Here is a 14,218-nt window from a genome sequence, read left to right as displayed (position 1 = left end):
AGGGTTTAGCGGCCCAGACGTTGTCTGTAATCGCTCAGGTAGGGGGAAATGAAACTTCAATATCTTCAAAGTGAAGGCAAACACCCTCTCAGGTCTAATTCTGATGTCCTGACCTGCAGGCGTCCGATGGTGGTGCGGATCTCATCTTTGTCTCCCACTGTGACGATGCTGGATTTGAGCATCTGGTGGATGAGGAGGAGCCAGTCCGCCAGCTCCGTGGCCGTCTGGTTGAGATCAGTCGGGCCCACCAGCTCTGGGCTGTGATGGCGCTCCTCGCTCAGCAGACTGACCATGTGAACCGGAGACGCCATACTCGCTGAGAGACACAGACACAATCCAAACACTCAATTAGATCTGGAAGAGCAGCGTGAGTGTCCATTTCACCTGTCTGCACAGCACTCACTTGTGAAGTGCTGCTGAGACACTTGTTTTGTCCATGGAGACAGAGGCTGTTGTGGCGTCTCCTTCAATCTGACGTCCAGAGCTTTCCAATCTGCAGCCAGCTGTTCGATTTTACTCTGCACAAACACACACACACATCATGCTCATTCTCATCCACCTCTCTATTCATGTGTACTTCAGACCGTTACCATTTTGTCTATTTAAACGGGGAAAAATCCAAGATAACATCAGTAAATTATGGAGTGCCACAGGGATCTGTGTTAGGCCCTCTACTATTTTCAAAATAATTGCTGCCACTTGGTTAATATTACAAGAGAACGTGGAATTATTTTCCACTGTTTTGCCAATGATACTCAGTTATACATTTCATCACAACCAGGTGAAATCTCTAAATTACCCAAGCTGAAAGAGTGCGTTAAAGATATAAAATGCTGGACGGCCTCTAATTTTGTTCGTTTAAATTCGCATAAGGCGGAGGTATTACTTATTGGACCTGTTGTATTTGGTGTTGTTTGGTAAACACCATCCCGAATACAAAATCTCAACGGTAATAGCTGTTATGTCTGTCAGAACAGACAATCTGAATATGAAAACCAGAATGAATTTCAATGCAGAACATTTGTGTTGGTGTAACCTTTCGCGTCAAGCTCAATTCATTACGGTAACATTATTTACAAAGAAAAGTAAGTGAATTGAAGCTCAGCCGAGTTTAATTTGTTGGGCGACACAAACCTTTTCCTGTGGTAAAAGTATCTGTTTCCTCTGGAGCTCAATAGAGTAAGACAACAACTCTTCCAGCTCTCGCTTCTGCTCTCGCATGGACATTTCCAGAACCTACACACACACACACACACACACACACACACACACAGACCAGTCAGATCTCAATACTAGACAATAAAACGTGTTATTCATTTATAAGATATCGTGGTTTCATTGGGATGACTACCACAACAGAACAAAACGTCCTGGAAAGCTTTAAACAAAAGGAAGGATTCACCCAAAAATTTTCATTCTCTCATAATTTACTCTCCCTGATGTCGTTCCAGCACTCTGAGTTTCTTTCTTCGATCGAACACAAAAGAAGACATTTTGAGAAATGTGTCTCAGTGTTTTTTTGTTCATACAATGTAAGTCAGTGGTCACCAAAACTGTTCGGTTACTAACATTCTTCAAAATATATATTTTTTGTGTCCAGCAGAAGACAGTCATAAGGGTTTAGAATGATATAATTAAGTCTGGAGGAGCTTTAAAGGGGTCAAATTTGCCTTGATCTTTTGACATTTTAGAGGTCTTTGTACCATTAAACCATCCTGCAAGTTTCATAGTTTAAAACGTCCTTCTCATAATAAACAAAGCTAATTTTTATATTGTAGGATCTGTAACATCACACACGCAAATATATTTGCATATGACTGCCTCCAGATCAAGACATCGACAAATAGTTTTACGTCATCGCACCACAGGCCCCGCCCACTGGCATTCAGTCACTTAAAGGAGAACTCCGGTCAATTTTAACATTGAGCTCATTTTTTTGTAAATTTGGAGTGCTGTCAGTACAGAGAACAACGACAAAAATCAGTGTTGCCTACACCGTGTTATCCTCTTTTTAAAATTTGCACCCTGTTGTAATAGTAATTGATTGTCGAGTTCACACGCATAGGTTTAGTTACCTATGATCACGCGCGTGAACTCGACAATCGACTACTATGGACTTCGACCGAAAACAGGATGTAAACACAGGTATGTGCGCTGGCCCAATTAACTTCATTTTTATACATATCTTTCACATCTACTGCAGTCAGATTCACCCGTGTTCACTCTGAAGGAATCACTCACATTGGCTGTGCACTTGTAATGACACATCAAGGATGTTAAGAGGCTAAAAGCAGGTTTAAAACTTGCCCCATTGAAGTCAACAGGGTGCAAATTTTAAAAAGAGGATAACACGGTGTAGGCAACACCGATTTTTGTCGTTGTTCTCTGTATTGACAGCACTCCAAATTTACAAAAAAATGAGCTCAATGTTAAAATTGACCGGAGTTCTCCTTTAACGGCTGACATTTGCCTACACCGCGTCTCTGTAGAGGCTTCAGAAGGATCCCAGCGTCCCAAACAAGTTGATGTTATATGCTAATCAGCTTAATTGTCAATATTCAACATAAACATTTACTAGAATGCAATACTGTTAAACAAATTATGACAGCAACAAAAACTGAGTATTACAGTTCTAAAGGCCATTAATGACTTTGCAGCATTACATGGATGCTAGACCATGTTAGTTAATACTGACTGGTTCATTTTTTTACTGATAAGCCTTAAAGGAGCCGCCCCTTTAAACCAGATCATTTCAGACAGAGGGAAAGGAGTCGCTTTTCCGCATATATTTATACTGTATATATATATATATGTGGTCTGACCTGTCTCTCAGTGGGTGTGACGTCACTCAGAGACTGGCTGGAGATGTAAACCCAGTCTCCCAGTCTGTTCATGCGCTCCTGGAACTGGCTGTAGGACGGCAGCCGGGTCTCGTCCTGGACCTGTGTGTGCGTCTGCAGACGGCCCTCCACCTCACGCACCTTATCCAGCAACTTACCACTCACCTTTAAACACACACAATGGCACTCTTTACACATCATTATCACAGCCATTTCACATAAAGCAGTGGTGACAGACCGGTTTAGGAGCCAGGCAGATTAATCAGCATATAAATGACCATTCTGAGATTGAGCCTACAACTGAGCCTACTTTGATTACCAGAAGAGTGCCACATCCAGATTTACAATACGCTTGAATTGAATTTTCATTAAAGTTGTGTTTATTTGTAAAGATTATCATAACAAACAAAACCTGTAAGAATCATAAACTTTTGTTAGTCTTCTGCAATAATACAAAAATCCTATTGGGTTTTTGTTGAGGGAACCAGAGTGATGCAAAAGTACGGGTTGGCCTACAAAAATACATCATTACTGCAGCGCTCTATTGTGTGTGTCTCATTTGACATCATTAAATTGTACCCACCAGACAGCAGAGTAGATGTGAAAACATGAGGGCGACACAAAAAGAGACATTAAGGTAGAGAGATTGAGAGAGAGAGAGAGAGACTTTGGTGTGTTTGTGTGCTATGGAGTTGTTTCGTACTTTACTCCAACTGATGTTGATCTGCCTTATTTTATTCACATGAATGTCTCTGTCCTGAGGACTCAGACTGGAGTTTGACAAGATCTGAGAGCCAGTTTTATTCAGCCATGACAACGTCTCATTCTGACCATCCATCTCCTCCGTTAAGGCCTGAGAGAGAGAGAGAGAGAGAGAGAGAGAGAGAGAGAGAGAGAGAGAGAGAGAGAGAGAGAGAGAGAGAGAGAGAGAGAGAGAGTAGTGTGTTAAAGCAGACATTCTGAGGCACTAGCAGCAGTTTTACAGAGTAATCAATTAAAATTGTTTATAATTAAACAGAGTTTTATTTAGCTTTTAAATTGATAGTGTTTTAGTGTGTGTTTACAGGATGTATTTAGAGTAAATTTACACTACTGTTTAAAAGTCTGGGGTCAGGTTTTTGGAAAACTTTTTTTTTTTTATTCAGCAATAATTTTTTAAATCGATCAAAAGTGATAGTGATAACATTTTTAATGTTACAAAAGATTTCTTCTTAATAAAATGCTGTTCTTTTGAACCTTCTATCCATCAAAAATCCCGAAAAAGTATCCGTTTCCACAAAAATATGAAGCAGAACAACTGTTTTCAACATTGATAATAATCAGTAACGTTTCATTTAAGCATCAAATCACATATTAGAATGATTTCTGAAGGATCACGTGACACTGAAGACTGGAGTAATCATTGAAAATGAAAATTCAGCTTTGATTAAAGGAATAAATGACATTTTACAATATAATCACATAGAAAACAGTTCTTTTAAATAGTAATAATATTTCTCATTATTTACTGTATTTGCTCAAATAAAAGCAGCTTTGGTGAACAGAAGAGACTTTTTTCAAAAACATTTATAAAATCTCAGCGACCGCAAACCTTTTAACGGCATATGTTTGAGTCACTAACTACTGTGTCCTTAAAACATTTTTAATAGAACTAACTTTGATAAACTAAATCAATTATTGAAGTTTCCACTAGCTTGTTTAAGTGTAAACTGTCAATCTTAAACTATGAGTCATTTAGATCATTTTGGAAATGTTCTGTTCAGTCTTAACTAAAAACAGCTAAATATAGTATATAAAACAAAATAAACCAAACTAGTAATCCAGTACTAAAACAAAATTTGTAAATAGTATTAAAATAAAAATAAATGTAAAATACAAAATAATAAGACAAAGTGTAAAATAAAAAAAATAAAAAAAATCTATATATAAGGGATGCATTGATACCAGTATCGGTCTCGAAAAGCCGCGTCTCTGACAGCGCTTGAATACTGAATTGAATTCTCTTTCACGTCTTCTTGCGCTTGAACTGAGTAATTCACACACAATTATGCAAAAACGCCCATCTTGGACAGTATCCTAGTAAACACAGTCGGTTATGTCTTAAAGGATTAGTTCACCTCAAAGTTGAAAATTGTGTCATCATTTACTCACCCTCAAGTTGTTTCAAACCTGTATGAATTTCTTTCTTCTGCTGAACACAGAGAAAGATATTTTGAAGAATGTCTGTAACTTGGGTCCCATTGACTTCCATAGTACTTTTTTTTCCTACTATGGAAGTCAATGGGACCCAAGTCTGTCTGTTTACCGACATTCTTCAAAATATCTGTCTTTGTGTTCAGCAGAAGAAAGAAACGCATACAGGTTTGAAACAACTTGAGGGAGAGTAAATGATGACACAATTTTCAACTTTGAGGTGAACTAATCCTTTAAAGGAATACTCCACCGTCTTTTCATATTAAACTATGTTATTCCCTTAACTAAGACGAGTTGATACATACCTCTCTCGTCTCAGTGCGTGCACTAAATCGCTCTGGCGCGCGGCGAAACTTTGTTCACTCAGTTCATTCAATACGGGCCAAGCAGAGAAGCTACTAAACACCTCTACGTTTTCCCTATTTAAACACAGTTACTCGCGTAGTGTAACTCGACCTAGGACGGTGACACAAAACAAAACGTTGCGCTTTTCTAAGCGTGTAAAATGGATAACTATATTGTATGGTGGAATACCATAGCAAGTGCTTATGAGCACTTCGTCTTGGCGGGGTGATATCTTCACTCGTGAAAAATCCTCTCACCGGCCCCCGCTCCCTCTAGTGAAGATATTACTCCGCCAAGACGAAGTGCTTACAAGCACTTGCTATGGTATTCCGCCATACAATATAGTTATCCATTTTACACGCTTAGAAAAGCGCAATGTTTTGTTTTGTGTCACCGTCCTAGGTCGAGTTACACTACGCGAGTAACTGTGTTTAAATAGGGAAAACGTAGAGGTGTTTAGTAGCTTCTCTGCTTGGCCCGTATTGAATGAACTGAGTGAACAAAGTTTCGCCGCGCGCCAGAGCGATTTAGTGCACGCACTGAGACGAGAGAGGTATGTATCAACTCGTCTTAGTTAAGGGAATAACATAGTTTAATATGAAAAGACGGTGGAGTATTCCTTTAAGTGAATGTAAACAGTTGAGAAATAAAACACATGTGTATCAGTATTATTGGATCCGTTCATTCGGTCTTAAAGGGGCAGCAGCCTAATAATCCTGCTGCTGTGTTTTAATGTTAATCAAACAACAAAAGACAAAGAAATCACTCACTTCTCTTGACTGAATGACTTTTATAACTTTCCATCTACATTTAATTTAGACAGTGAAGACTACGCGGTATTATTTTAGATTTGATTACTTTATTCAGATTCTGTACATGAAAACTGCTGTCAGACCCACCTAAAAAAAACAACTTATTTCATATTTGTTCTATTGTATTTATTTGTGCTATATGTAATTTGATTATTTGTTCTAATTTTTATTACTGACTGTTTACTTGTCTTTAATTATGTTTTTAATAATGTTTTATTATTTACAATACAGTACATTTTAACGTGCATAATTAAGCATGAAAACAAATGAAACCAATGGATATGATTCATATTCTTTTGGTTTCTCTACCTAATATATTTAAAAATTACAAATGCAACGAAAATACAAGCATCCGCGATTATCAAAAATAAAAGTATCGATACGGCCTTGTTCTGGAAAAAGTGGTATCAGTGCATCCCTAATATATAATATAATGAATGCATATTTAAAAAAATAGAATAGCTTGACTGTAGTCAGCTGATGACGCAGGTCAGTGTGTGTGTGTGTGTGTGTGTGTGTGTGTGTGTGTGTGTGTGTGTAACCTTGAGCTCTCTGAGGTTGTTGTCAGTGGCTGAAACGGGCAATGTTGCCACGGTAACCTCTGTGCGCTCCAGCCACTGGGTCAGATCAGCCGTCCGCTGAAACACATCCATCATGAGCGGATCTCCACCCATCAACCTACAGCAACATCATTCAACATCAGAAACGGATGCCTCTGCAGTGGACATGACGCGTCTACACACCCTTGTTAAAAAAGCTGATTATTGTGATGTAAAAAAAACAAAGATAATTCAAATCAGAACTTTTGCACCTTTCATGTACAAATTACAACCTACGCAATGCCACTGACAGCCAAAGTGACAAAAAGTAAAAGCAAAACGTGGAATAACTGACAGCATAAGTGTTCACCCCCTGAACTAACACTTTCTTATTACATCACAAAAAACAGTGTGAAGACTTCATGTCCACTGTACATGTACATATTGATTTGTGATTTTGGCTGATGTGTGTGTGTGTGCTGTGGTGATGGTAACCTGCGCTGGCGGTCGCACACTTGTCTCTGGACGCGTGTCCAGCGGTGTCTCAGAGCGTCCAGCTTGTCCTGTAGCAGAGCGGCGTCAGGGGACGACACCTGACCGATGATGTGCTCGCCAGACCCGCTCAAAACCACCATCACAGACTGATGAGAGGCCAAGCCCTCCTCCAGATCCTACACACACACACACACAAAGACACTGGGGTTAATGGACAGTTGGCCTGTGCGTGTTTAACTGATAAACATGACGTTGGCAATTCTCTTCATATGCAATTGAGGGCAAGAAATGTGCCTGACCTTAATTTGTATTGGAGGACAATTTCACATTCAACTCGCTCTCTTTCAGAACTTTCTACACACACAGACACACACACGAACACAGACGCACACACACAGACACGCGCACACACACACAGACACACACACAGACAGACAGACACAGACACATGTCACAGACACACACACACACACACACACACACACACACACACACACACACACACACACACACACACACACACACACACACACAGACACCTGCCCTCAAAAGCTCTCCCAGACTGTGAAACACACTTCAGCACGCGTGAGTCTAATGATAATGTCCCGCTGGAGTTTTCAGCGTGTGAACTGAAGAGGAAGAGGCCAGTGTGACTCCTCCAAACACTCAATACACACATCAGTGGAACAAACATGACGGTTGATGCCGGCTTATTTTGCTCATACACTAGAAATGATTTCTTTTTCATTTTAATTGTGAGTTAGAAGTGCTCATTGCCTAAATTATCATATAATTATCACTCAATTATGAATCGGTGACTCACAGAATGATGAGTGATCTCAATTAACATTCATGATTAAAGATTACTCCCCTCTATAATTATGTTGTGTGATATATATTCTTGCCCTTCTGTTCAGAGTTTAACATTCTGATGACTTTTACATTGACATTAATGCAGGTGGCAGATGCTTTTATCTAAAGCGTATCCCGGCTGTAGATTTGATGGGAACTGAGCCCATGTTGAGCTACAGGAGAGGCAACCATCATGACACCAATGATCCGACCGTTGTTCCAGTCCAAAACTGTTGAGAACTGTAAATAAAAGAGTCTGGTAGCTGAAATGTTTTATTGGGATTTGAACCTACAACCTGCTGTTAAGCAAATCTTTAACCACTGTGTGATTATAAAACGGATGTGTGACCTTCGACCTCTGACCTGTTGTTGTCCCCGAGCGCGATCCAGGTCCAGTTCCCCGTCGGGTCGGGTCGCGTCTGCCAGGATCTGTTCAGTGTCGCTCAGCCACTGCGAGAGATCGTTCATGTCACAGTGGAACTGCCTCCACTCCTCCACAGCTCTGTCAAAACACCTGCACACACACACACACACACACACGTCAGCACAAGATGAAACATGATGATATCCTCACATCACTGAATTTCATTTCTTCAATTAAACAGAGCGGCAGTGTGTGTTCGTTTCGACTCGTTTCACTCATTCTCAAGCGAGAGATGTATTGTAAATCTAGCCGCCTCAAGTACTCAATATCAGCATCAGAAATTCATTTCTCGGAGAGTACCGACACACACGGCTGGCCGAGCTGACGTTCAAATTCATCACAAGATCACATCTTAACTCTTTCCCCACCAAACACGTAATTTACCGTGTTTTCAGTGTTATACCACTGGGGGCGCTATGACACATCTTCTGAAAGAGTCCTGCTTTTTGCTCAAAATTTTGCTTTTTTATGAAACTTACCCATATAAAAGTGTTGCTAAAAATATAATACATGAAGCTGGAATCATTTTTGTTGTTGTTGTTTAAAAGCAGAGGATTTGATCTTACTTTTTAATATATTGCATGTTTAGATATTCATACAAAATATTCTAGGGACCATGACATTTTTGTGAAAATGATCCAAAACGCTGCGCTGGTGGGGAAACAGTTATTGACATCTTAATATCTGACAGATCACTATGTGCAAAAAAGCATGCAGGTATGAGCTAATTCAAAATATGAATTAATACTATAATAGTATATAAATAATAGTGAAATCACACCGCAGTGTGTGTTGTGTTGGTGATTCTGGAGAGCGGTTTTGGCTGATTAACCCTTAAAGACCAGAACATTTTTGGGGCGCCAGACTCGCCTGTACTTTTCTTTGCTTTTCTAAAAGTCATCAGGTGCCGTATAAACAGGACAACTTCGCATTTTCATCTAGATCATTTAAAAGTTTTACATTTATTTTGTCTGAGAATGGATGAATTTACCAGAATTAAGAAGAAAAAAAAAACACCTGTTGACAGTGAACTCAAACAGAACCTCCTGAAATTTGGATTTTGTTTTCCTTTAGCGAGTTATACTAGGATGTTTTAGACTTCCTGATGAAATTTTGTCTACATGTAACAATCCCCAAGCAAGTTATTACAACATTATTACAGGAAAAACATTATTAGTGAAAAACTGGTGTTTTTTATTCACTAACAATGTAGATGTGTCTCAAAAAAGTTCAGGAACTAAAGTAATTAAAAGCATTGTTATATAATAAGACTGAAGCAAAAGTGACTCTCTTGGCTCCGCCACTTATTTCCGTCAGAATCGATTCCACCGGGACATCGTGCAGCGACTCGTTTGAAAACATACTTTCAATGCCTCATCTGATGTGTGCCGCTGGTGTACACTTGCTTTTTGGTTTGTGGTGTTATGCTTTGTCAGAGAGAAAATCTGTTATTTTGTGTGTTTTTATGCACGCAAAAACTATTTTCACTTTGCGTTTGTTCAAATTTCCAAAGAAACATGCTAATTGCTGGTTCAAAAGACCAAAACCTATGTTTATTGGTTGAGTGGATGACAGTTTTAACCAATCTGGGCACGGGGGTGGGACTAAGCATCAACTCTCGTTCCTGTTTTACTCAACAACAAAACATGACGACGTAATCGCTTTCACTACAGAGTAGGGTGGTCCTTATTTTTAAAGTCTCCAATTGTCATGCTCTTAACCCTTCAAATTGTTCCTTTATATAAGAAAATACAGCATGCCAATTTTTATGGCAGTAACATCATAATTACTGGTGGCTCAATAGCTTTAAACTTTCTGAGATTTTGATGATTTTCGTAAAAACAGATCATTTGATTTGGTATTGAACCTGGCTAGTAAAATTCCCAAAAAATCTCCATAAAATAGGGCTGTCAAACGATTAATCGCATCCAAAATAAAAGTTTGTGTTTACATAATTTATGTCTGTGTACGGAGTATAATTATTTTCTATATATAAATACACACACATACATATATATATTTAAGAAAATGTGTTATTTATATATAAAATATTTATATATAATATAAATAATATATATTATAAATATATATACACAGTATATACATGCAAATATTTCTTAAATATATACATGCATGTGTGTGTATTTATATATAGAAAATAATTATACACCGTACACACACATGTATTATGTAAAAACAAACTTTTATTTTGGATGCGATTAATCGCGATTCATCGTTTAACAGCCCTACCATAAAAGCATCTAATGCACCATATATTCCTAAATATGTATTTTAGATACATATCTCAGTTTACTTATTGTAGAAACTAAATCCAAATTAATCCATCCATGACCCGGTTTAGCAGATTTACCTTTCCTGGTGGAATCAATACATATTTCTGTTGATGATCACCTTGGTTATTGTTTGGGTTTAGAGCACATTTTTTGGTTTAAAAAATTACATTACGAAATTGACCCGGAACTTTGGCCGAATCAAGCAGATTATCAGGAGGCACAGGCAACCATGCAATGAAAGTAGTCAATGATCACGCCGAGAGAGGAGTGGCTCTGATTCAAGAATACAATGGCTCTCTCACACACTCTGAAGAACAACTGCAGTTTCTCCTTCATGTGGTGGAAGATCACCGACGGATCTATCCAGACTGCATAAAGTCAACACTGGCTGCTGAGCATCAGAAATGAGGGATTGTTGAAAACTTTGTGCTTTTTTGAGATTGTTGTCATGTCAGTGTTGCTCTGATTTCAATAAAATGTAGTTCATTTGCAGCAACTTTTAATATTACTTGCCTATCACAATAACACCGCACAGCTTAACTTAGGCAATCTTCCACATGATTGAGCTACCTCTAAATATCATTTTTTTTGTCAACATTTTTGCATATTTCTAATTTTGAAGTTAAAAGGAACAGTTTAAAAGGTTAAGACACTAACATTTTGCAAAAAAAAAAAAAAAATTGGACTTGATAAGGACCACCCTACTACAGAGCTTCTGAATGTCCGACTATGTGATACCACTGAAAAGTCGGGAAGATCCTCTTCTTAAAGCACACAGAGTGGATTAGTGGTTCAAAAGTTATTAAACATAGAATAATAGTCATGTTTAGCCACGGGTGGCTGTCTGGGTCTTAAAGGGTTAACTAAAGGAACTGGCCTGCTGAAACTACTAAAATAGAGGAACCTGCCGTTTTCATAAACTAGCTAAACTAGCAACCATCTTCATCACAAACACTTTTCTAACTGAGTAACTTGAGCAGGTTTTACTGGTGAACAGCATGGGTAAACTGGTGGAGCAGATAGTTCAGCGTGGAGGTTGACTGGTCTTTGGTCTTTGATCAGGGAAGTCTCTCAGCGGGAGCTGGATGATACTGGGCGAGTAACTGGGTCACATTTCTGTCTAACGGTGTGGAAAACTTCCTGTGTAACTGACTTCTGACAGAGATGAAATCCTGCTCACCTTCCAGAAGAACCTGCCTCTTACATTATTAACTGAGCTTTGAAGTGGATCTCAAGGAAACATGTCTGGGTCATTTTCAACCCAAAACTCTTAGGAAATATATAATTAGTTAAATTTTGAATGAAAAAAAATATTAAGCTTATTTTAGGCCATTTTTTAGGCCATTAGGCTATTTTTACATTATGACATTATATTCATGACACTCATATTTTGTCCAGTAATTAAAAGTACATTAAAAATTACTTTTGACTTTTTTGCAATTATAATTCTGAAAAATTATTCTCACTAGATTCTATACAGCCATCATCATTCAGTGAATAAAAAAATAATAATAATTTGTAGCATTGTTGTTATTTTTGTATTAATTATATACTATTATAGTTTCTAATATTTTGAATTTGCTTTTAGTCTTATATTTTCAGTTTTCACAAACAAAATGAGTTGTTTGCAATTTTGTAAAGTGCCTTTTTTAAAATATTATTTTATTATGTTATTTCCTTTTATTTCACATGTAGTTTTAATTTTATTTCCAATCAGTAATGTTTGTGCTTCAACTTAATTCGGTTAATTTCCAAGGCAACACTTAATATTTTTGAATATTTATAATTTACTTTCGCTTTATTTAAACTAAAATGTTTTACTTAACAATAATAATTTTGTGGAATGGAGAATTGAAGAGGATGTGCTTGACTGTCAAGATGATAATGATGTCATCTAAAAACATTAAAAAAACATTTTTTTTCGTGAGATATGCCATATTTTTGGCACCATGATGTTTATTTATGGGCTTGTTCTACAATGTAAAGCCATTAAAAAAAAGCCATACTAAAAAAAAAAACCCTGTGATATAATAAAAATCTTTGTTAATAATCTGTAATAATTAGCATTGGTGCAATTATTCATCATTTTAATTTTGCTTTAATACGTCTATTAGAGTTTGATGTTTTTCAGTATTAATGAAGGGTTCAGAAGTGAGATGCTGGTCTCGGTTTCTCTCTCATCCTCATACATTTATAATATCCAGGGACTAGACACATTTCTCTCCGGATTCTCCTAGACTCAGAGCCCAAGCCTCCACATATATTGAGGGGGTATATCCTCCTCCCAACTAAAATTTAGATTAGGACGTGGACTGTTATGGGTTTTTAAATTATTACATTTGCCGACCCCAATTCTGAATGCATGGTTACATCCTTCCCTGGACTCCTCCATTAGCATGTTACGAATGGGCAAAATAACATTAGGAAATGTATCTCCAATAACGAGAAAATGGTAGCTGGAATCCAAACTCTATCAATCCCACTGCAAACAACACACACACACACACACACACACACACACACACACACACACACACACTAAATTCAAATTAAGAATGAATAATCACCTTCCTCACAACTAAAGACGTTACAGAGTTCAAAACTATATCCATCATTGGTTCATTTAATAATTTTCAACATTCAATGCAAATTAAATACAAAACCTTTTTTTTTTTTTTTAGGTTCACTTTGTGATTATGGGCCATAACAGGGAGATGCAGAAAAACAGGGAATTATGGGAGAATGCAGAGTCATTCAGCACTCACCCTTTCCTCTGACTGTACATGCGGTTGACTCTGTCCCACTCTGAGTTCAGTTGTGTCAGGGCATCAGATATCTGTGCCATCTCCTGTCTGGAAGCTTCCAGAATCACATCGGGCTGGCGCTCATTAATCACTTCAACCTGCTCACCCAACTGCTCCAAACTCTCCTTTATACTCTACAAACAGAGACAGAGAAGTCAATACAACTGAAAACACCCATTCCTCCACTCAGTGTTGTCTCAGACTTCTCATGAACAGGAAGTTATTATGGTCAACGGTGCAGCTTTATAACTTTACAAGTAGATTGTAGCTTGACAAACTAGAGTTTTGAAGTAGTTTCCCCAACACTTGTACTAGTATACTGATATTTGGACATCATGGGCACTGTCTAACCCTGAGCGTGTCCTCCTGGCTGGAGAAGTCCTCAAACAGTCCTCCACTGAGCTCTGAGGAGTTCAGGAGCAGCTCGTTGTCGGCCATAGCCAGCAGAACCTTATTAATGTCCAGCAGATAGTCAGATGGGGAGACGGATGTGCTCCCCTCTACCTGAGGAGAGAGGGATGACTCTGATCTCTGTGGAGGAGAAGACGATGACTCCAACACAACTTCAACAATCGGCTGAGTTCTGATGATAGGAAGCTCCTGCAGAGAAACAGAGAGAG

General features: G+C 38.2%; 1 protein-coding gene across 7 annotated transcripts in view; it reads right to left on the bottom strand.

Moving 5' to 3' along the window:
• Positions 1-14,218, bottom strand: part of utrn (utrophin) — a gene marked incomplete at its 3' end in the record, with an annotated part of 238,761 nt that overhangs the window by 149,983 nt on the left and 74,560 nt on the right. For all 7 annotated transcript variants that reach the window (XM_079849569.1, XM_079849573.1, XM_079849571.1 and 4 more), the window contains 10 exons: positions 13,950-14,198; positions 13,560-13,732; positions 8,440-8,590; positions 7,225-7,400; positions 6,733-6,868; positions 3,544-3,693; positions 2,823-3,005; positions 1,135-1,236; positions 404-518; positions 114-316 (listed from right to left, as the gene is read on the bottom strand). In XM_079849569.1, the coding sequence (XP_079705695.1) occupies positions 114-316; positions 404-518; positions 1,135-1,236; positions 2,823-3,005; positions 3,544-3,693; positions 6,733-6,868; positions 7,225-7,400; positions 8,440-8,590; positions 13,560-13,732; positions 13,950-14,198 (1,638 nt within the window). The remainder of the gene's footprint in view (positions 1-113; positions 317-403; positions 519-1,134; positions 1,237-2,822; positions 3,006-3,543; positions 3,694-6,732; positions 6,869-7,224; positions 7,401-8,439; positions 8,591-13,559; positions 13,733-13,949; positions 14,199-14,218) is intronic.

This window comes from Squalius cephalus (assembly GCF_949319135.1).
Source record: "Squalius cephalus genome assembly, chromosome: 18".
Lineage (NCBI taxonomy): Eukaryota > Metazoa > Chordata > Actinopteri > Cypriniformes > Leuciscidae > Squalius > Squalius cephalus.
This window is presented reverse-complemented; position numbering and strand designations above follow the sequence as displayed.